The sequence below is a fragment of the Scleropages formosus genome, chromosome 15 (genome assembly GCF_900964775.1).
Source record: "Scleropages formosus chromosome 15, fSclFor1.1, whole genome shotgun sequence".
Taxonomy (NCBI): domain Eukaryota; kingdom Metazoa; phylum Chordata; class Actinopteri; order Osteoglossiformes; family Osteoglossidae; genus Scleropages; species Scleropages formosus.
Window position 1 is genome coordinate 10,854,311 of NC_041820.1, and position 23,589 is coordinate 10,877,899.

The 23,589-nt window shown below is 39.9% G+C and overlaps 1 protein-coding gene across 1 annotated transcript in view; it reads left to right on the top strand.

Moving 5' to 3' along the window:
* Positions 1-23,589, top strand: part of ush2a (Usher syndrome 2A (autosomal recessive, mild)) — a 195,942-nt gene that overhangs the window by 99,498 nt on the left and 72,855 nt on the right. The window contains exons 37-41 of the mRNA XM_018726893.2: positions 3,575-3,728; positions 9,004-9,151; positions 10,136-10,278; positions 18,719-19,347; positions 21,850-22,178. Coding sequence (XP_018582409.2) covers positions 3,575-3,728; positions 9,004-9,151; positions 10,136-10,278; positions 18,719-19,347; positions 21,850-22,178 — 1,403 coding nt within the window. The remainder of the gene's footprint in view (positions 1-3,574; positions 3,729-9,003; positions 9,152-10,135; positions 10,279-18,718; positions 19,348-21,849; positions 22,179-23,589) is intronic.

Here is a 23,589-nt window from a genome sequence, read left to right on the forward strand (position 1 = left end):
ACTGCATTTATTTATAGGCCTCCTTGTATTATGGCCATAACTGCAGTAATGAGAATGTGTTGCTGGTTGCACCCTCTGAAGTGTATTTCTGGTAGTCAATAACATTTTCAAACAGATATAAATGAGCAAACATATGGAAAGTGGAAGTATCACATATTCCTGACAATATACAGTATCCGTGTGTTACTTTTGGTGAGAAATGTGTGAAGCTTCTGGCAGAGGGGACCTTCCGTCAGTTCGGTAGGAAGCTCTATCTTGTGATTCTCCACTACATCTGTGATGGAGGAGACTTAAAAGTAGCTTTCTGACAACTAGGAAGAGCAGCTTATGGACTCAAGATTGTAATCAGAACGTACAAGCAGATGGAAGTGACCCTGTGAAAGGACTGGCAGGTCTCCTCGTAGTAGAGCAAGGCCTTTGATGTTTTCTTCTGAGGAGCACTGCTAAGATTATGAGGTGCAGGGTATTCATTTGAAGGAGTTAAAGAAACCTGCTCGCAGAACCTGTGAAAGAAAAGCTTCTTGCTTCTTTGCTGTTCTGCCTTTACTGTGCTGTTTTTGCAAGTTGACCAGCGTGTAGGAACATCATTTGTATTCTCTTGGTGTGTGATATTGCATCCTACATGGGACTGATGAGTTTTGTGTCAAGTCCCTTTTCTTTACGCCCCAGCCCTTCACCTACTGTGCTGACTGTGTCACATGCTCCTCTTTCAGTGGAGTGAGCATGTGTGGGTATTGGAGTGTGTGTGAGAAAACAAGACAACAGCTCTTTGTACATGTGTGGATGTCTGTGTGTAACGGTCTTTTTTTTTTTTTTTTTTTTACATCAGACTGTGCATAGTGTCCGTTTCTGTGCCTATGAGTATTGTAGTACTACCTTACACTTTGTTAGGACCTGGATTTCAATTCCTGCTCAGCAAACTACTTACCACGAATTGCTCTAGTAAAAATTACCCAGCTTCTATAAGTGGGTAAATAATTGTTAGTATCTTAACATTTTAAGTTACTTCAGAGTTGAGCATCAGCTAAATGAATAAATTTCAGGTCTGTGTATCTCTCTGTACGAATTCGTACACCGTGCATTGTGTATTCTTTTACAGTGTATGTGCAGGCTCTATATCTATAAACTGCATATATACTATGTACTGTGTGTACAACATGTGTGTGCTTCTGTACAGAGTATTTAGAGTTTGTATGCAGGTGTGTGAGAAAAGGAGAAAGAAACAGACAGAAACAGACAGTGGAATGGGCAGGACCCTGTCTCCATCAGGTGCTTCCCTGGCCCTGTCTGGGAAATGAATTCTGTTCTTGGCAGAATTTGCTCTCAGCTCGCTCTCCTCTGCTCCGAGAAGTTTACTGATTTCTCCCAGCGGATTCCTGGGGAATTTATCGGTTCGTGGCTGGCAGTCACAGATTAAGGTAAATGTCGATCAGTAATGACCCTCTACATGTTAGTATTGCAGTAAAGCCAGGCTTTTATGTCAAAGATATCGGAGAGGGAGCTATTACACATGACAGGGGTGATCAAGGGACTCCAGACCAAGGCAAGCATTATTAAATATTGACTGCTTCCGTGATTTATGTAGAGCTGCAGGAAAAAAAGTGACTTTTTAACCATTATATATTCTTCAGTGCCGAAAACCACCCATTTGTCTTTTGCTGAAAATGAAGCACGCCGTTTCTGCATGTTTTAGTTATGGTTAAAACAAAAAAGGCAAAGAAAATCTCTTCTTTGAAAGAAATTAAACAGATGCTTTCATGTTAGCATTTCATTTTAAAACTGCAGAAAAGTAGAACAGGAAAACTGGAAGCAATTACCAGACTTGACCTAGAGATTTGCTGAGTTAGAAGAGTAGCGCAGAAATGTGCCAACAGCAGAAAGGAGCACAGGTAAATTTACTACATTTGTTTATTTTAGTTTAATGGTATATAGAATTTTGTCTTTTGTACTTGGAAAAAATGTCCAGTTTCATCCTGTTACGGTGATTTGTCAAGGCAGTGAAAGCACTTCAGTCTACTTTTAGTCCACAGCAACCCTTCATACCTATTGATTTCTTTATGGTGCTGTGTTTCAGACCATCAGATGGCTAAAGGGTGGAGGTTATAGACTTTCAGTCCCACATTTTTTCTCCCCTATCCCACCTCCCATTGCTTAGTGTCTATTGAAGACGTGAGGTGAGGACTTAAGGAAATTAATTTCCTTTTAATTTGCAAGCAAGGCCATATTTCCTTTAGTCGATTGCATTACTGTAAGTGGCTTTGGCCAGGAAGGGTGATGTGTACTGGCCACCCTCAGGACCCCAGGTAATGTGTTACAGTGCAAGACACTATCCTGTAGGGATGAGTGTAAGGGTGTCTCAGAGAGTAGCATTCCTGTTCAGTCTATTCCTACAAAAATTAGAAAGCAGCTCTGTATTTTTCAGATTATTCTAATTCTTCTTAAAACTGCTTTTATGCTGCTGTGTATTGACATTACAGTTGTTCACCCTTCATCATTTGTTGTCATTTATTTTGTGACTGTTTTTGTCACTTATCTTTTTTATTCATGTATACATATGGATGTTTTTGCTGGAGCAATCCACATTAAATACCTATTTCAAAGAAATTGCAGCAGGGCCCCTCCTGGGACTTATCTAATAAGGTTACATGTGCACCCAGCTTGCTGCTATGGTGTAGTTTTTGTATCTTGTTCTGAAAAGATTTTACCGATCTGCAGGAACATTCCGGTGAGGACCATGGTCAATGCATCTATTTCTATTACATTTAAAGATTCTTTTTTTAGGATGGTGCATTGCATTGCTGCAGTGTGCTGTGTGTAAATCAATGTTAGCACCAGAGAGACAATCAATCACCATTTTTGGATTAAGGCTTTGGTCAGACACCCGGAGCCTGTGGTCCTCCAGGGCCTCGCAGCAGTGCTGACCGTCACGTGGTAGCAGCGCTGGAGCACTTCCACATGAGAGCAGAATGCAGCCCAGACTGTGGTTCTCTCGCTACGGTCTGTGAGAGGAGAGCAACTGCACTGTTTCTCGTACATTTCAGCGTTTCTGAGGTCACCTGGGTAAAACTGGTTCAAGATCTTACAATGTTTCTTTTTACATTTACATTTAATCATTTAGCAGACGCTTTTGTCCAAAGTGACATACATCTTAGCAAAAGTACAATTTATGCATTACATTTTTGTTAAAGCAAGCTGTAACAAGGAGAAAACAGGACAAATAAAGTCCTCACGCTGGCTGCTACACTTATTCTTGGACAGCCTCATTACATCATCATCAACAACTCAGTGTGGTGTTGTGTGCAGCTATGTAATAATGCATGGCTCCTCACATCACCACTCTTGTTAACAGTACATGAAACTGGCTTTCTCGTACAAGTGTGCCTTATGATTACATGTATATGTGTTAGGTAATGCAAATGGTAAAAATAGATGACACAAAGTAGCCTGTCTTTCTAAATTCCCTGTCTACAGATCCCTCATCTAAATGTTGCCCATGCTACAAGGAAGTACTGCATGGAATTTCCTGTTTCTGTGTTTCCCTGTCTTCACAGCACACAACTCCTCAGTAGAGGAGAGCACACGAGCCTTGCACACAAGCGCAGAAGCCAGTCGATGGGTGACCATTGGGGGCTTGGTCCCCTTCTCCAACTACACTGTGTGGGTGAATGCCTGCAATAGTGAGGGCTGTGTGGCGAGTCCCCCTTCTGCCATCACGCTGCCCCCTGGGGGTGAGTATCCGAATCATGTTCACTTCTATATTCACTGTGTGGAAGATGCTTGATAGACAACCTAGATTTTGTAGTTAATAGGAAGACCCCACAAAATTTAATTTCATAACAAATCTTAAAATTGTCACAAGTATAAGATCACCCTGTATGACAGCTGTGTAATCACTCAGACCAAATAGTATGTTGCTGTGGAGTACCAATGTGTTAAGACATTAGTGATTGAACTCTGATTGCTTGTGATTCTTATTCATGATAGTTGGATATATAGGAAGACAAGACACTATAAGTTTATTACAGCACTAAGGACCCACTTTTTTGCACTGTTAAATTGTTGTTGATTTTAATTATGACTCTTATGGTTCAGAAATGTTTCCTTTTATGACCTTCTCTGCAAATGAAAGGTAACAACTCATTGGTTAAATAGGCTTTGAGCCACACTTCCTTTTAGTTAATGGTGTGAAAACTTATTAAGCTGATTTACACGTGAAATGGCGTTTGGAAGCATGTGCCATGCGCTTGGGTATGTGTGTTTAAGGAGAGGGTAAATTAGCCGTGGGGGTTATAAAAAAGGCAATCTTTAGTGCTTGCCTTTTCTCAGTGGTCTTCTGTAAAGTGGAAGGGGATATCGATATATGAGCCATAACCTGGGCCACAGAAAGGTGCAGGCCGGGAAAACTGTACATACATTAAGGCTCCTGTCATATTTGTTCTGGGTGTAGTTTCCAGGTTCAGTCCATGTCCAGATGCAACAAATGCTGAGTACTTATAACAGCTCCCACTTTATAAGCCTTGAGATCTTTTAACTATGAAATGTATGCCAGTTTTCAGAGGTAGATTAGGCCCCTTTCCACAGCACCACCAGAACATAGTTTTGTGGCTTTCAGCTGAAGAATCAATTGCACAGTGCCAACTGTGTTGTGCTGCCTTTCCTATGGGAAGTGCATTTGTTTAATGAGGTAATATGACCACCAGGTTTGCTGCAAGTACTATACAAATGCATGTTTATATACACGTGGTGTTTAGTATCAGGATATTTCCCCATTAATATCCTGTCATTCTTTCAGGCCAACAGTCACTGCTTTAAATAATGTAGATATTACAGTATTTTTTCACCCTCTGTTGGTTGAAGATTTTTAGAGAGTGGAATGAATGGGATGAATTGAAATCTGTGAAAATTTGGAAAGCAAATATGTAGAATTTCAGCTTGCTAGAATATCAGAAATAACATTGTGTAATGCAAACAAAAAAACTATTAATCCAGTAAAAGCTGTCCAGTTTTCAGAACATTGAAGCAGGAATCCACGCTTAACAGTGCTCATAGTCAGACTCCTTCTGTCTTAATCCATAGTGTACCTTCAAATATACTACAGCTGTCATGACCAAATAGGACCCTGACAGCTATATGAGCCTTGAGTGAAGTTCAGAGAGCATGCTATAGAAGGGAGCCTTCTGAACCATGAATTCAGCTTCTGAACCATGAATTCAGTTGCACATTAAACATTATAAATGCCCTGATGACAACAATGTGAAAATCCTTCAGTTGGGAATGTAAACCAACATGTAGACCATTCACATTTTCCTCACACCAGGTTGCAGTGACCTCCGTTACTGAATAGTGACGTTTTAACTGTAAAGATATGTTACAAATGTCTTATTTGTTTGATATCTGCAAATATCTAAATACAGGTTGATGTATGTGCATTGTGTGAAAAGAAAACTGGTTATGTTATACCCCACTAGTTGTACTCACCAGTAGTGAAAAACTCCCTCCCAAATATCGTCTGTGTATCTGTATCGGACCCAGAACAACAACATAACATTAATAGCCACAGGTGTCTTCAGAATATAACTGAACGGGTTCCAGTTGTTTTTCTTGCTATTTGTAGAGCGTGTAGAGTTTATCCGTTGTTGGCAGCTGGGAAGTTATTGGTTAAGGAGTTGAATTTATAACCTTAAGGCTGCCACAGGTTCAAAGAGAGACCATGTTTCAGTAACTAAAGTGCCCCAGCACAATTTCCAGCAGTATAAATGGGAAAAACTATGTTAAACTTTAACTTAAACTTAAAACTATAAACTGCTTCAGATCAAAGTTTCACCAAATGTTGCTTAGTAAACATTTATTTAGCTGCACAGTTAAAGGAATGCTTGGCAGTCCTTTGTTGTATGTGTCACATCCATGAAAGCACGGTTAGCATGCTTGTCAGTCTATTTTCCCAGGATAGCCCCAAGTGCTTCATTAGACAGATCTGTATGGATTGTTGATTGATTAGTGAGACTGGGTCGTGACTGCGCGTGCAGCCATGGCGCTGCGGCCGAGCAGGAAAGACACCGTTAAATATTAATGACGGCCCCACAAATAAGGGATGAACGGACTGATGTGCCACGGGGAAAAGCCATAGAGGAAGAAGCAAAGAAACTTTTTCCAAGATCCTCAAGTTCACAACAAAGGCACATGAAAGTATAAATTTTAAAAACCATGCTTTTTCATCCCCCCCCCCACCACCTTACTGGATCTTTAGTCTTTTTCTTAGTCAAACTGAAGTCCTGTCTCAAACTGTCCTTGTTATATCAAAGAACAGAAGGGTTAGAAAGCTTTAAGGTACAGTGGAAACATAAAAGTGCATAGTTTAAAATTATTAGTGACACTTTTGATATACCTGAAAAAGAGAGGAAACTAAAGGAAATTTTGAGCTGACTGTTTTGTGAAATAAGACTGCAAGGAATTAACTGTTTTGTAAGTGGCATTCAGGCCACGAATAACATATAAGCACAGCATGTCTGAAAGATGCCTGGTTGTGTTCATACATGCCTCCTTCTTAGTACGTTTAACCTAACTCTAAAGGAATCAGCTAAATAAAGTATAAGGTTAATAATAATGTTTTCATGCATCCATTTTTCTCGTCATACTTTGCTCTTTCTCTTTTGATTACACTTTGTTTTGTGCCTGTCCATGGTTTCTGTTTCATTAAATCATTAAGATTTTTTCATGTTGCTTTGACTTTTAAGTGAAGCAGTTTGCTGTTTTTAATATTTTTTGCAATAATTCATGTGTAGATACATTATGAAAATGGAGACAATGCAATAAAATTATTTTTTATTATTTGGCTTGAGTGCTGAGCTCAAACTTCTGACACACAGGCTTACATGTCCTATATATCAGGAGCTTAACTTAAATATTCCACTTTTTTGCAGTTTTCACTGTCTTCTCTGGAGTCTGTATTCATCTTGAATGCTAATCTGCTCCCAGCAGCTTCTCAAAGCCAGTCAATAATTCATAGGCATCCATCTCATCAGTTTAGTTCCCCACTTTTTATGCTGGATAACTTGAAATCTTGTCAGTTGCATTTATATGTTTAATTACCCTTGATATTAGGCTATAAATTGCTTTGTAAGCATTGTTTGTTCTTATGTCTCCTTATATACAGACCAAGTGTTTACTGGCAATTATCACAGCCTTTTCCTAATGTGGATTTCTGCATGTGTCCTTTGGCTGTCACAAAGTTTTGGATATTTTCCTAATTTGCCACTACAGCTTTATTCTTTTGGTATGAAAAGAGAGACATTGATTGAATAAGATCTTAACTTTGGACTCATTGGAGATGTTGATACTTGTGAGATGGTCCTTTAAACCATGTATGTTTCATTGAAAACTTGTTATTGGTGTAGACTGATGCTGCATGACCAGATGTGAGGGTGTGTCATTATTACCCCAGTTTTTGTAAATAAAATGATGTACACACATCTCAATGATAGATAACCTACACACATTTTTAAACTACTAGTCAACGTGATGAACTTTCATTTTTAATAATAAATTCAGTTAGTGCACCTTAACTCTGAAGTTTTTGCTTAGAATGCTATTTTTGGTTAGTGATATACAGTTTGTGGTGTAGTTAGTGATGTTCATATTCACTGCTGTTGTAATTGTTCATGCAAACTTAGAGCACATAAACAGATTTTAGAGCAATACACCATACACCATAGTCTTTCTGTGTATTGTTTTACTAGGATGTTTGAATTTGAAACTTCAGCTTGAGATTCTTTTTAGAGGGAGACACTGACTTTGTACTCTGTTGGGATGGGTACTTCCCAAAATGTTTTTCTTTTACCATTCTTCTTGACAAATCCACTGATGAAGTTGACTTTTGGTTAATATTCTGTTGTGCCTTTGAGGTCTGCAGCAGATAGATTGCAGGGGTATGGAGTGTGGGGGGTTAGATGTTACCATCTTTTGCTATAATTTCCCTATGTTACTTTTCCTCTTGTTCAAAACTCTATTGAGTGCTTGTTTAATTTACCTGAGGGGTCTTTGATCATCTCCACAAGAAACTGGCGATGACTCGTGTTACAGGAAAAGGAGAAGCTAAAATGTTTATGCCTTCAGTTTCATCACAATGTGTGTGTGAGAATCCACATCAGATCCTCACATTAAATGAGTACTGATCTAACATAGCGTTAGTGGAATCTCCCAGAAGCTATTCTGGACAAGAAATTGTAAAACATGAAAAGCTCTTCACACGGCAACAGGTCAGCCACTGTGTGCCTGCCCTTTTCTTGATAGGTCATCTAAATCATGTCAGCTGACTCACCGGGAAAACTCAAGAGTTATGTGGGGTACATAGTGTGAGTGTCTCACGTCAAGTCTGAGTGGTGGAATGAGGGCAGGGAGTCCTTGACAAACCTAGAGCTAACTGCAGCATTAGCCAAGTGTCATCTAAATTCTCCTCTTTACACTCAACATTTTTCCACTTAGATGGAAAAGACCTTTTGTTGTTAAATATATTGGAGTCCACTGCAACTATAGTGTTGCCTTCTTGACCGGAGCAGATTGATCATTATAAATTCAAACTCATTTTCAAACAGGGACCTGACGAGCGCAATAAAGTGAGAGAGTTTGCCTTGCTACGCATTGTGGACACATTAGGTCAAATTTAAAAACACAGCATTGTTTCTTTTTTATGAGCAAATAAATAGAATTGTCTTGTTGCCCTGACTGCTCTTCAGTGAAGTGTTAAATGATGAAGACTAGTATTTGAACTTTGGAGGCTGCCAGCACAGTCCTGGATCCAAGGACTTCTCATGTTTTGAGATGAATATGTACATATCCCCACAGCAATGCAGAAAACCCACCCATCCCTGACCAACAGTTTTTCCACTTTGAGGAGCATTCCACTTCTCCAGCATATGCTCAAAAGGACTCTTTTTCTTGCTCTAATTCACCCACGCCCCCACTCCCTGTCTCCTCCCCCTGCCCCTTCCTTTTGCTTCTCCCCAGCTCCAGATGGTGTGATGCCCCCCAGGCTGGCAGCTGCCACCCCCTCCAGCTTGCGGGTCGTATGGTCCACACCCGCACGCACTAATGGCCCGGGGCCACCCCTCTACCAGCTGAAGATGAAGATGGTGGATGAGCCCCACATACAGCTGTAAAAGCCCACCTCTATCTTTGCATTCCCTCACCCCTAATTCCCCAACTCACTCTTTATATGGTTCTTGATGTATTCTTTGTGTTGCTTGGTTCTTCATCATCTTGTATGTTATCATTTTCAGTGCATATTTATCTTGTATAAGACCCTTAAGTACTATTGAATCACTTTTTATTTGTTTTTTTGTATTGAACCACAAACCCATGTTCTGATAACATCCTTTTGCAGTATTGACAGTGCATTGTTATGTGCACAGTGATGACTTAGAAAGTACAGTTCTATCTGTGAGGATGCATGATAGTGCCAGTAACGCATAACCTGAACCATCTGCACAAAGCAAGAGTACTATGCAAAAAGTTCTGCATCTGATATGTATTCATTACATGCTCGCTGACAACAAATTGCAATTTAATCAGAAATGGCAAAATTCTCATTCTGTTCTAATAAATAAATGACAAGGTCTATGTATTATATATCACCCTCATTTCCAGGGATTCTTTTGAAATGTATTTCATTGTTCATGTGATTTATTTATTATGGCCTATGATAAATTTGATTGCAAACCTTGTTGAAAATTGGTACTGCAAAAAACAGGAAGGAATCATATGATGATTGCAGTGAATCATATTTCATGATACTTTGTTTATTTTCTTCCTCTTAGGAGCTTATGTTAATCGGTATTCTTTTTTACTTTTTACACAGAATGGCACATGAATATATATTTCATTTATTGTATCAAGAGATATAATAAGAGAATATTATTGGTAGGAAATTTATTCAAAATAACCTGTTGATCCCTTATAAAGAAATTGCTGTGGCACTTTTAGTATATACTGTAAGGCATTTTAAAACAGAAAACTTCAAAAGCTTAGGAAATATACAACTCAAGTCTTTTTATGTAAGCAGATTCTTAAATAAATCCATCTGTTTAGAGGATGTGAGAAGATGCAAGCTTTTATTTGAGTGTATTTTCTTTCTCTCTAGACTGCTGGAGAATGAGAGTACTACCTTCAGCTACACAGCCGAGAGCCTGCGGCCGTACACAGAGTACCAGTTTCAGCTCGTCGTGTCTCACAGCCATGGGAGAACAGCGAGCGAATGGACCAGTTTTTTCACCGCACAGGACCGTGAGTTCTGCTCTAAGCAGGACCATGCCCTAAAATGGCACTCACGAGATGTGAAGTGGTGGAACACCTTCATTCTTGCATTCTTTCTTTGTAAATGCAATTACATTTTCGGGCACAATCTGACATCTAAATGTTATCATACACAATTAGCAAAAGTATTTAATCAGTATAACAGAAAGGGAAGGTCCTCTTACCTTTGCACCAAGGGGAAAAAATGTCAATACTTTTTGTTAGGCTTGGAGGAAAAGAAGAAACACATTTGCTTAATGAAAAACGCACATGCCATGCAGAATGCAGTTTGCACTCTGTTTCCTGTAGATTCCAGAGTCATACAGCACGTGCTCTTCCCATCAGCACCCACTGCGAGTCGCAGGTGCACAGGGGGAGGAGCGCGGGTGTCCACGGAGACAGGAGCATTAAAAGTGTATATCTTGCAGGGTGACCTAGATGGTGTCATTGTGGGCTAATCACTGTAATAGAATCATATTAGGGTTCATAACAGACAGTCTTTGCTAAGTTATAAATTAATTATACTTGAGTCTATTATCACATGCATTATAATTATAGAGCCAGTATTTGCATACATTTGGAATGCGCCATATTATGGCCCATCACCTATTCATTACTATGCAGAGTGCCCCCCCCCACCATGCTCCACACCTCCTCTTACCCCCCAGAAACCCCTTCTCAATAGTGGATTAATGCCCTGCAGCGTTAAGGAACTTTTTCCTTGGAAATTCTTCAGACATCTCAGTGATGTCTCAGAGTGCTCTTTGAAAGAGAGAGAGAGCAAGAGAGAGGGGACATGCGGAGGGTGAAATGTTTTACAGGCTCATTAATGCCGTCTGTTCATCCATTCTTCCCTTGTGTTCGTGTGTGTGTGTGTGTGCACGTGCGTGCATGCATGGGCACATAGTGGTGTGCTTGTATGTATGCACATAGGCATACACATATGACAACAAACATACACTAACATCTTTGTCTATAAATTATGCTCTGTATATTTTATTTTTAAGTTTTTACATCTTTTCATGAAAATACATTTACATTTCTTTATGCATATTAAAAATCCATTTAAATTTTTATTAAACTAAGGTTTGTGGGATTGCATGCATTCAAATAGTTTTCAGACACAGTTGGAATTTCAGACATTTTGCAGAGGTCCTTGACCATGCCATGATTTTTTCTCCGATCCCACAACACTGAAGTTCAGTGTTTTAATGGATATTTAATACTTTACAAATTTCAGCTGTGCAGTCCTTACTGCTTTGTGTTCAAAATTGATAAATTGTCTCAATGAAATCAAAATCCATTAGCTAACATGAATGTGTGGCAGAAAAAAAAATTTTTAGTTTGCTTCATTTATATTTATCAACTCAGCTTACAATTACTTACCCATTTATACAGCTGGGTAGATTTACTGGAGCAATTCAGGGTAAGCACCTTGTGTAAGCATACTACTGCCGAAGGATAGATTCAAACTAGTGACCTTGGGGTCCAAAGGCAACAGCACTAACCAGTACATTACCAGCTGTTCCTTTGTACATATTCATTAGATTAAATGGACTGAGTAAAACTAAAATCAGCTGAACTTTACTTTCTTGCTTGAGATAGTTGACTTTGAGTTACTGCTTAATATTATTGTTTCAGTGTGCCCACAGGAGGGGGATGTAGTGGCACAGTGGGTTGGACTGGGTCGTGCTCTCCAGTGGATCTGGGGTTCTAATCCTGCCTGGGGTGCCTTGTGATGGACTGGCGTCCCGTCCTGGGTGTGTCCCTTATGCCCTGAGGTGCCGGGTTAGGCTCCGGCTCCCCCCTGACCCCATATGGGACAAGCAGTTCAGACAATGTGTGTGTGCACAGGTGTAGGTGCAGTAACTTCATGCATTTTTGGCTGTCAGATCTTTATGCGATCTGTTCAAAGTTGCACTGCAGTGCTAAGTTGCAGGAGGAGCCATTTTATTTTTATTTTTTACAGTCCTTCACGTGTATCTCTCTTTTAACATGAAGTCAAATTTTTTCCGTATTTAATATTGAAATCCATAACAAGTGTCCAAAAGTTTTTGGTCATACCATAGATCTGTTTGGTGCCTATAATACATACTGTACATTACTTTTTATAATTCACTGTACTGTATAGGGAGAGGTCACGGGGAACCGGAGCCTACGCGGTTCAGAAAATGTGTGTGTGTGTGTGTGTGTATACGGAGGGGGGCGCGGTGCTACAGCGGGTTTGGCCGGGTCCTGCTCTCTGGTGGGTCTGGGGTTTGAGTCCTGTCTGGGATAGCTTTGCAATGGACTGGCATCCTATCCTGGGTGTGTCCCCTCCCCCTCCTGCCTTGCACCTTGTGTTGCTGGGTTAGGCTTCGGTTCGCCGTGACCCTGCTTGGGACAAGCGCTTTCAGCCAGTGTGTGTTTGTGTACTGTACAGAATTTCAAAGGCTGCCTCTAATTCTTAGTGTCTTGTTCAAAGCATAATTTGTGAACTGCACATATTTTATATGAATTTTCAGTATTCAGTTGTTTCTAGCATCTTTTATTTCTATAATAATTTTAATGGAATTTTATCCATTGCTACTTACCACTTACATCTGACAGTAATGTGAATGACTTGTAGAGGGTTCCTTTGTTTGAAATACTGAGTGAGAAAGCACAATTTGTAATATTTAATTGTTTGCTTTAAAAACATTTGTTCCAAAACATTTTGCCTAGCAGAAAAGAAGTATTTCAAAATATTTAATGCAGCATATTTTGAAAACATGAACTTCTTTATGTATGTATGCATGCGTGTATTTATGTATGTATGTATGTGTGAGTAAAATTACAAATTATTCATAGACATCTAAATATTCTTCATGAAAAAATTAATAGGATTTAATAGCATTTCATTGGAGGAATAAACAAATACAGAGCTGCTAGAAAAATTATTTCTCTCAGAAGCATATTATACAGCAGGGAGAATGATTAATAGTGTAAAATTTACGGTGATGCTTTAGTACATGTCAGCTAGGGTGCTGGAATGAGTTATCACCACTTTCTCTGTTGTTTGGAATTTCAGTACCCCATAATATTGCAGATTACCATTCTGTTATGCACTATATGGGGAAGATAAATGGAGAGGTGGATTCCTAACATTAAAAATGCTGAACAACTGTAATTAATTATGAAAACCCTGTAGCAAAGTTTTTTTGGGCCCATAGATTTTTTTCTTTCTAACACAGAGAAAGCAAAAGTTCAAACTGGAAGGAACAATTTATTGTTGCAGCAATACGCACTCAATAAATTAATTTAAAGTAGTGTTTTAAAGCTGCATTTACATTATAATAGCACATCACTTTCATGGCAACGTGTCGGACAGTTATAATTTGTCCTAGTTAGAACCAGTCAGACTAACCTTCAAAATCATCATACCGTCACTAAAGCCGATGCAATTCTAAAAATAATCCCTCTTCTCTTCTCCTTTTCTCCCGTTCCCCCTCCTGGCCTTGTCACTTGATTGTGTTATTACCATGCTAACCAAATCCTTATAAATGTGATTTAAGGCTTGGCGGGCTGCGCTCTTGTTTTTCCTTCTGCTGCAGCGATTTATAGCAGCAGGGAAAGGCCCTTCTAAGTATTCTAAACGTCCCGAGATTACAGCTGTTGCCGAGCGCTGATTGAGGCCGACTGCTGTTATTGCACTATGTTCTCACTTGTACCCCAAGAGCAGTAAAGCATCAATAAAATAAAAAGCACCTGCATCTTAAATGAAATTTCAATTGAAAAACTTAACAGCCCTTCAAATTGCGGAATTTAACACAGACCAGTAAAGCTTAAATAACACTTTGCCTCTGCAGACCCAAAGAAAGCGAGTTGGTGGGGGTGAGGGTAACTGGGGTCTCACACTCAAGGTGACTTGATTGTCTTGTATGGTAAAATTATTTACAATTAAGGAATATCTCCAGAGAGCCACAATGGATTTGCCACTGAGTACCTACACAAGGCAGGCTTTCGGGAGGTGGGGTGGGCGGGTGACTGGGTGGGAGTGGGAGGTATTGGGGGGGGCTTTTTCTGTATTCATGGGAGCCCCCCGAACCTTTGTGGTAATTGAATCAGTTAGAGTGCTGAGTGGCGCAAGCATAAAAACCTGTTAACCCAAAGGTCAGATCTGTGCATTGTTTATTTATCAGAAGATGGAGGGAGCAAAATTGCAGGCCCTGTTACAGTTCAGGTGAAAAAAAAATCACCCATAGCAATAACAGGGAGTAGATAAATGGACAAATATGGGCCGGAATCATAAACAGAGCCGGACTGTGGAATGTTGTGTAAAACTATCTAAATAATATGGCTAGAGGTTTGTTTGTTTATATATTTATTTATTCATTCATTTTTCTTGCGACATGCAGTTTTCTGTAACTTTATGGATCTTCAGGTGTCTGTTACAGTGCAATTTAAGGTAGCTTTCTGTTTATTTTTTTCTCCTGGCAAAACGTAGTGCATTTAATGAATTCAGATTGCCGCTCTCCTTCCGCATTAAAACAAATAGTAGTGCCAGTTGTATGATGACTGAGTGTTTTGTTAGAGTTAAGGAGTTTGGCACACAGTGCGATAACCTCTGGACTCTCTTCAAGTCATCAAACCTCTGTAGAAGCTCCTGTAATCTGCGACCCCCTTCTCATCATATTTCCATCTGGCTGAGGTCCACCTTGATTTTACTCCTTTATCCATACACGCGTCTTAATGATTTTCTTTCCAGTTTTAGAAAAGAATGGTAAAGCATCCCAGAAGGTCTGACTTTTCCAATAACTTCAGGTTTAACATGTTCACTACATAATATACCACATGTTAAAATTGAACTGTTATTTTAAAGCTTTTATATTTTCATTATGCAGTTATATGGGTGGTGTGGTTCTTTTCCTATTGAATGTTTAAGATTGAACAGTGAATTTGTTGGTTATTATATGGGTATCACAGGCAAATAGAGATGGGATGGAGAGGGGTACCCCATTAGAACCAGCTTTAATCTGGGCCATCTGGGGGATACATCAACCACCCAGCACGCAGGAGAGGCAGTCACCTTGATCCGGATGCCCTTGCCGGCACGCCATTACCGCGGTACAGTGGGATGTAAATGGAGGAGGAAAACATTACCTTCAAATGAGCTTTCATGGGGCAGAAATATCAATCAGGCACCAGAAGTGGAAGGAAAAAAAGACAAGTGAGGACATATGGAAGATGCTACCAGCTGAGAAACTTTTTATTATGTCAGGATTATGTTCTCTTTTCACTGTTAAATTCCCAATCCTATATATAATACACACACACACGTGTATGTGTATTACGAGCTAACCAAAATCTCTTTACAGATGAAAACCATATGTATTCCATTCTTACGACATGTATCAGTCCATAACTGCAATTTATTATTGTAGTATTTGTATATTCTGTTGTCAGATTTCTTTTCCACTATTCTTCTCTGTTTGGCAGTTTTCTTCCCTCATTGTTTTCAATAGGACCTATTTTCACTTGATAAACACACAGCACATGGTGGTTTGCAAGCACATAATGGTTTCTATGGTGTCTGAAAAGCCTCCCAAACCGTTTTATGGAAAAGACCTGAAGATGTTCCTTTTTATGGAGTTAATACTTCTGTTTTTTTTCCAGTTAATGTTGGAGAATACATTTCCTGAGAAAATATTTTCAGATATAGTTTTCAAGTTGACTTATTAGAAAGCTTCAGTGCTTAAGATGAAAAATATTTTGTTATCTTCGACTGTGTGCCTTTGACAATGATTGCGTGTTTGAGGCGTAACATCAGCATTTAACTTCATCTCCAGCATAGGCAGGCAGGCTTTACAGCTTCAGCAGTTGAAGATGTCCTGGGAGGGAGATCCCAGAAGGTGGTTTATTTTAGCCCCCAAGTCCTGGACAACGAATGAGGGAACCTCCCTTGCAGGCATACCATGCTGGGCTAATGCTCCTCACAATAGTTCCTGTGAGCCATAGAACACACAGCCACCATGCATGTAATTAAGAAAATGACCCAAGTGGTCAGAGCCCGGGATTGACTATTCACTGATTTATCTTTTCCCCTGGCTGTCACCACTGCTGTCATTATTTTTGCAACCACCAAAGGAAAATGACCAGTCCCAAACTTAAGTGATTACATTATTTCCTCCAGTTCGGCACAATCTCTTTGAAGTGTGGCATGTTTTGTAGTTGATATCCCTTTGCCATACAGCTCCTCATATCGTGCGTTGAATAAATCCATAAACACAATTTCATGTTTGCCTCGTGTGTGGCAAAAGGACTGGCCCTGTCCTCTTCTGCAGTTGAACTGATTTGCACATCAACTTCTTTGCATTATAATCCACAAAATAAGGGTGGCAAAATTAGCTTTTGTCCTTGTGATGTCACTTTTTGTGCTTTTGTCAAATTTTAATACTCTCAAGAAAATTCCTCCAGTTAACAAGCTAAACTGCTATTTTGTACCTGCTTAAACAATCTTAAACACCAATTTTTTCAGCTCAGACATAATCCATAATCTCTTAACTTTTCAAAGGTTTTGTCACTAACTCCGACATGTTTCATATATCACTGTCACACAGAACAGAGGATGCAGGGAAGGCTGGACCCAAGTGCAGGATCGTTTATTTGGAACTGAGGGATCAGGCGAGTTCTCGTTGTCGGGGATGGGCGAAGAGTCGGTCGATCGGCGGTCAGCATGGGAGTGATGATCCGTAGACAAACTCAGGGGGCAAGGTGGATGGTCAGACACCGGGGAACGAAGAACAGGAACTAGGAACGAAAGAGATAGGGACATAGGCGCAAAGGGGGACGGTTGTCTCTGAGATTCCGCAAGTGCGAAGGGGCTGAGGAGGGTCTTTTAAAGCCGAGTGCTCTGATTGTCATCAGGTGCTCGATCGGAGTCAGGTGCTGTAAATTACAGTGCGGGTGTGGACGTGATAGTCGCGTCACATTCATAACCCATAATTATTTTAATAAATGTTATACAACTAGAATAATGCCTTTGATAAATTTTAATTTACACAAAAGTTTACAGAAGAAAAGAAAGAGAATCTCATTTTGATCGTTCCCTTTACCATATTTGTAAAAAAGCCTGAGGTTGCCAGAAAAAACTGCACAGCAGGACAAATAGTAGCATTTTAATCAAGTTTATACATGGCTCAGTCTTTTTTCTTGTGTTTAGACTGAGCAGTACTCAACTACAAGGTGCTAAATGTGACTATAATTGTCACAGACTGAGCTGTGACAAGCAAGTTGGTAGCAAGGAATCAGTAAGATGCCAGCAAAATACCATCAATGAAGTGCTGAACCTTGTTGCTGCTGTTGCCTGTTCACATGCATTTCACTTTGTACTGCTACACTGCTTGTTTTGGTCCAGTATTCCACTTAACACTTTCTGTTTGAACTAGATTGGGTGCCGGGAAAGGCCTACCGGTATCTGTCTGTTTCTCATTAACTATTAACATTTTTTTTATAAAAGTATGACAAGTACATGCAATTGGTTGTAAAAAGTAAATGCATTTATTGTTTTAAAAAATCATTTCTGTAAACCTTTTGCTTACCATTCAGCTATCTGGCATTCTGTGGTGTTTGGTACCTTGCATTGCAAACCAGATGGAGTGAACCATTTGGAGTATTTCTAGTTGGGCATCCTTGGGCACAACCAACTTGACAGGAGTATTTTACTGTGCAATGGTTTAAATGTTTTTATAAGTTGTAATATAAGGATATTTATAGTAGAAGAGGGGGGCGCGGTGGCGCAGTGGGTTGGACTACAGTCCTGCTCTCCGGTGGGTCTGGGGTTCGAGTCCCACTTGGGGTGCCTTGCGACGGACTGGCGTCCCGTCCTGGGTGTGTCCCCTCTCCCTCCGGCTGTATGCCCTGTGTTGCCGGGTTAGGCTCCGGTTCCCTGCGACCCCATGTGGGACAAGCGGCTCTGAAGATGTGTGTGTGTGTGTGCATGTGTGTGTATAGTAGAAGAAGTTTTTGTATGGCTTGTATGTGTCTGTATTTATGTTGGATGTAATTTTTGGGGAAATGCACTTTGGAATAAGTTGAGGCTGTTATGGTGTAGCCAGAAGGGCGGAGTTACTGCTATGTAAGCTTGTATTAGGTTACTAGTGGAGAGTTGCCAATTGATGCAAACTTATACAGACTCAAGCAGATAGACTCTCATAGAGCAAACAGGAGAGCTGAGTATTGCTGTTGATGCAAGACATTAAGCCCATGGCTCATAGGCCTTATGTTCTTTTGTAACTTAATGTTTGTTTTTGTATTTAGCTGGGGTTAATGTGTTTTGAGGAATACCTTTTAGTAAAGAAAAATAAACCTTTTTGGTCCGACTACTTCAATTCTCCACTGCTGCCTCCATCCGTCATCCATACCCTCACAATAACCTTTTGACATTTCTCCCTTGTCCATATTCTTCCCATAGGACCTGGACCTATCAGTTTCCTAAGAGCATCCAGCATCCAGCCCAGAAGTGCCACCATCATGTGGCAGCCCCCTTCTCAGACCAACGGGATCATCACCCATTACAATGTCTACCAGAACTCTCAGCTGAGAGCCCGTGTGCCTGGCAACAGCACCACATACACTTTCTCCCATTTAGAACCTTATCTGGAGTACACCTTTGAGGTGGAAGGCTGCACTGAGGCAGGCTGCACCCTGTCATCCACGTCCCAGACCCTTCGCACACCACCAGCCCCACCAGAGGACATTCCTGCACCTCAGCTTTATTCAGACACCCCTACCTCGGTATTGCTGTCCTGGGAGCGGCCACAGCGGCCCAATGGAGAGCTGCAGCGCTATGTGGTGGAGCGCAGAGTTAGTGGCAGCCAACAGGTTTCCACTGTGGCCAGTCTGCAGCCTAACCAGCCCCTCAATTACTTGGATAGCTCAGCTGCACTCAGCCCCTGGACCAGCTATGACTATCGTGTTGTGGCCACCACCTTGCTGGGAGGTTCCAACAGTAGCGCTTGGCGGCAGGTTACTACCAGGCCCTCCCGGCCAGCCGGCCTGCAGCCACCACACGTGCAAGTCCTGGGACCGAGCTCTATTCAGGTTAGTTGCTGCCATACCTTTGTTCTTGACAAATCTTCATATAGATTACAGCAAGTACCTTAAAATTTACTAGGATCTTTCAAAATGTCAGTGTATGGATTATCTATCTATTCCAATTAATTAAAATTGGTCCTGACAACTGGCTGTCCTCCCATCCCCCATTTATATGTTTAAAATTCAAGGTCTCCTTGAGGAAGGAGACATTATGACCCTTTTGTAGTTTAACTATGCTCATGTCTGCCATTTAATAAATGGGGCGATACGACAATGATGTCCAAATGAGGGCATACCTTAACTCGGTCCGCCCATGTATGTTAATGGCAAAGCGGTATGAAAAATGTAATGCCCATCATTTGAATGACATTGCTTTCCGTAACTACTGCTGACTGCTTTTAGGCTGACCCATGCTGGCTTTCACCTGGTTCCGCCAATTAAGTTTGTCAATAGAGTAGCTGAATAACTCCCTGTAAATTTGACCTTGGCATTACCTCAGTCTTTCTTACAGCAATTCATTTGTAATTCAGAAACCAAGTGTTCCTAACTTAAGATTCACCCGTTTTCTTTAATCATATTCATAATGGCATCCCATAAAAATGAGTTACTTCTGGTTTAGGATTACGATCAGTTTTCCTGAAGTTTGGCACTTTCTTCTATCTGTTTTTGTGGCTTTTTTTTAAAAAAAAAAAAAAAAAAAACTCATTTAGGATATTTCTAAGAAAAAGCCCAGTACATGCCAAGCTGATATCACATTTTTCATACAAATATAAAACCCTTTCAAAAAACCATCCTAGTTATTCTTGTAATTCAATGGAGGCTATACTCAAGAGAACAGGGCAGCTAGCAGTATTTTGGCTTGTATACAAGCTTGATTCAAGGGAAATTAATGTAACCAAACAGGCTTTGCAGCTTAGAATCGTCTTTGTATAAATACACCCACACACACACGCACACACGCACGCACACACATCTCCTTTTAGGCCTGCTATAGTGCCAGGAACATTGGCAGAAATGCTTACAACTTCAAACAAAGGATACATTTACATAAACTCCCTTGAATAATTCATTTTTCTAACCCCAGGTTTAGTGTTTTTAAACTATTATTATTTCATTAATTTGTTAACTACTGCATTTACATGGATAACGGGATGAGAGTTGCAATACATGTAAGACCCTGCAACAAATCATTTGCATATGCATGACTGCTTCATCATTGTGGTGAAAATGTTTGTTTTTCTTCATGTTTGTTTTAAACTCCTGTTGAGACAGTCCCTGTGGCATTCATTGTCCGCATCCCTATTGATTGTCTAAAAGGTTGATTACTGTGCTTTTTTTGTCAGTTGCACATTTTAATAGTCCATTAAAAAAAAAAAAAACCTTAAAAATTGTGGTTTAAAATCAGGTATGTGACAATTAAAACAGAGGTTCCCGGAAAAGTTTTGAGATCCTTTTCTACTTCTCATATTTTGTCATACTTACAAAATATGATTACATTTATTCGTTTGCTTAGTTGTTACCACAATTGATGGCTTTTATTTGCTTTATTAACGGAAGAGAAGAAATTTAAAACATATTATGTGTTTCAGGAGTTTTCAGCTGTTTTTCTGGTTTCTTCTACACAATATATGATATTAAGTTTACTATGATATGAGCAGAATTATATATATATATATTTTATTTAGATTGATTTATTGAAAATAAAAGGAAATGCAAAGGATATATTACTGTATTGCAGCAGACGTATTAAGTGTTTTTTTCCTCTTCCTATATCATTATTTTCATTACTTTGACAATACAGTTTTGTAAACATAAAAGCTTTTCTGATAGTGTATGTTCTCTCCAGATCACCTTAATATCTCCTCCTAAAGGTAGCATCAATATGTGCAATTACTAAATAAAACACTTGTACATGCTAGCACTTCCTCAAATAAGCTGATTGGATGGAAAAGGTGTTGAAATGAGATTTCCAAGTTGTTGCAAGCAACTACATAGACTTCTTTTGCAAAAACAAAATGTGTCACATCTTCTCATTTGTGGTGCAAAAAATTGCAGAAAAACATCTAGCCATAAAACCAATGCAAACATATATTTTGTGCAAAGTCATGACTTTTTATTATTTTAATCTGACTGAGATACCTGCAGTCATACCCCTCTGTGTTAAATGTAATGAAAAGTGCATTTTGTTCCAGGTCAAAGTCATGCTCAGCACTTGATCAGGTGACAACATTTCCTGGAGCTCATTGATCTAAAAGCCTCTAATGTTGTGTTGAGGCACAGAGCTGGAAATGCCGTTGTTAGCAGTGGAGGGAGTCCTGGAAAAGGAGACTCTCTAACTGCTCTCTTAGAAATACTGTATGTCTTAGTTAAAAGAATAGGATGTTGTTGACCTTTTGTCTTGGAACACCAAGACAAGGTAGTAAGAGGAATTCTGACATGGTAGAAACTTCTTCCTGACTCTTGAGTGCTTTGTGTGTGTTTATGTGTGTGCATATGTTCCTCCACCAGGTTATATGGAATGCCCCGCTGATTTCCAACGGTAAAATTGAGCGATATGAGATTCGTCTGCCCGAGCCTTATATCTCGCTCACCAACACGTCGAAGCTGAACTACACCATCGCTGACCTAGTCCCCTACACGAACTACAGTGTGTCCATTGTGGCCTGCTCTGGGGGCAATGGCCATGTAGGGGGGTGCACTGAAAGCCTGCCCACCCAAGTGACTACGCTACCCACAGTTCCGCAGGGCTTGGGGCAGCTGACTGTTGTTGCTGTCAGTGAATCTTTCCTGGCTGTGTCCTGGCCACCACCTCAGAGGACAAATGGACCCAATGTGAGGTAGACATCAAGCCCCGTTTGTTTTTCCGATATGGCATGAATGTTCTCACTTGATTGTTTATATCTCTGTACTTGAGACAGATGCATTTTGTCTTCATTGACATTGCTGTTATAAGTGCATTTTGATGAATTCTTTGCTATTGCTTCAAAAGTCTGTAAATTTTAGCAGAGCTATGATTTTGGTCAGATTCATTTCGATTGACATGTATTCGTTTTGCATATACTTATCTCCAAAGTGGCTTACAGTTTGAAGGAGTGTGGTAAAAAGTCCATTTGAAAATGAGTGCATTAAACTACAAAGTTCAAATATACATAGAAGAGATGTTCAAATTCCAGTTTGTTCTGCACCACTATTTAATTGTACTTACGTTGTATTACCAATATAATATTTATCCGTTTTCTGAAGTGGGTTGTCCAATTAACCATCATAGTGATCCAAATCTGTAGAGCATGACGCAGGGTGATAGGATAGGATGCCTCTCTTCTGTAGGGCAATCGCACACACAGCAATTTAGTTACCAGTTCACCTGAAACGCACATCTTTGGACTGTGAGAGGAAACCAGCGCACCCAGAGGAAACCCATTCAAACACACAGTGAACATGCAAACCCTGTACAGACAGGGAGATTTGAATCCAGCTTTAATTTCACAGAAAGGAGCTCTGAGGCACTAGAAGTACACTCTGTCCTGCTGTGCTAAATTTGTACATCTACTGCTTTAACCCATAGCACCTATATATTCATGTTTGTCACCAAATTGCCAACTAAATGTTCACTGAATACTGGCCTTTGCCAGGAGCAAACAGTTTTTCAGGACCTGAAGACAAAGATCTGCCAAGCTTTTTGCCCTCGTTTTTTTATCAAACTTGTTTAAACGTCTTTTGTTATTAATGTAGTTACTTGCTTCAGTTAGACTGCCAAAATTTCCGTGTAAAAGAAATATATTTTAAATTATTTGTCAAAGAAATTATCAATATCTTCATACTCAAACAGCCGAAACTGATACTTTCTGTATGAAGTTAATATTAATATTTTCCCTGGCAATCCATAAAAGAACATAAAAATTCCAATTAAGGTCTTAGAAAAACGAAAAGTTTAATACATAACTCTTCCTGTGTCCTGATCTCCACATTATTAGCTTCCAGTACACCATAAACTTACTGTGTTTTGCAACCGATTAAGCCGTAAAGGACGGACCGTTTTCAAGCAGGGTGATTAAAATTCATGACTACTTTCGGCAGCGATTGCGTTTGTTTAACCGGGCTTATAAACCGCACATTAAGCCGAGCGCTTCTGATTACAGACAAAATTAGCATTACTGTCGAAAGAGTAAGAAAACACAAACCCTGCAAAAAACTGTCAAGGAAAAAATGGCAGGAGAATTGCATGAGCAAGGCAGCTCTGATTATCCC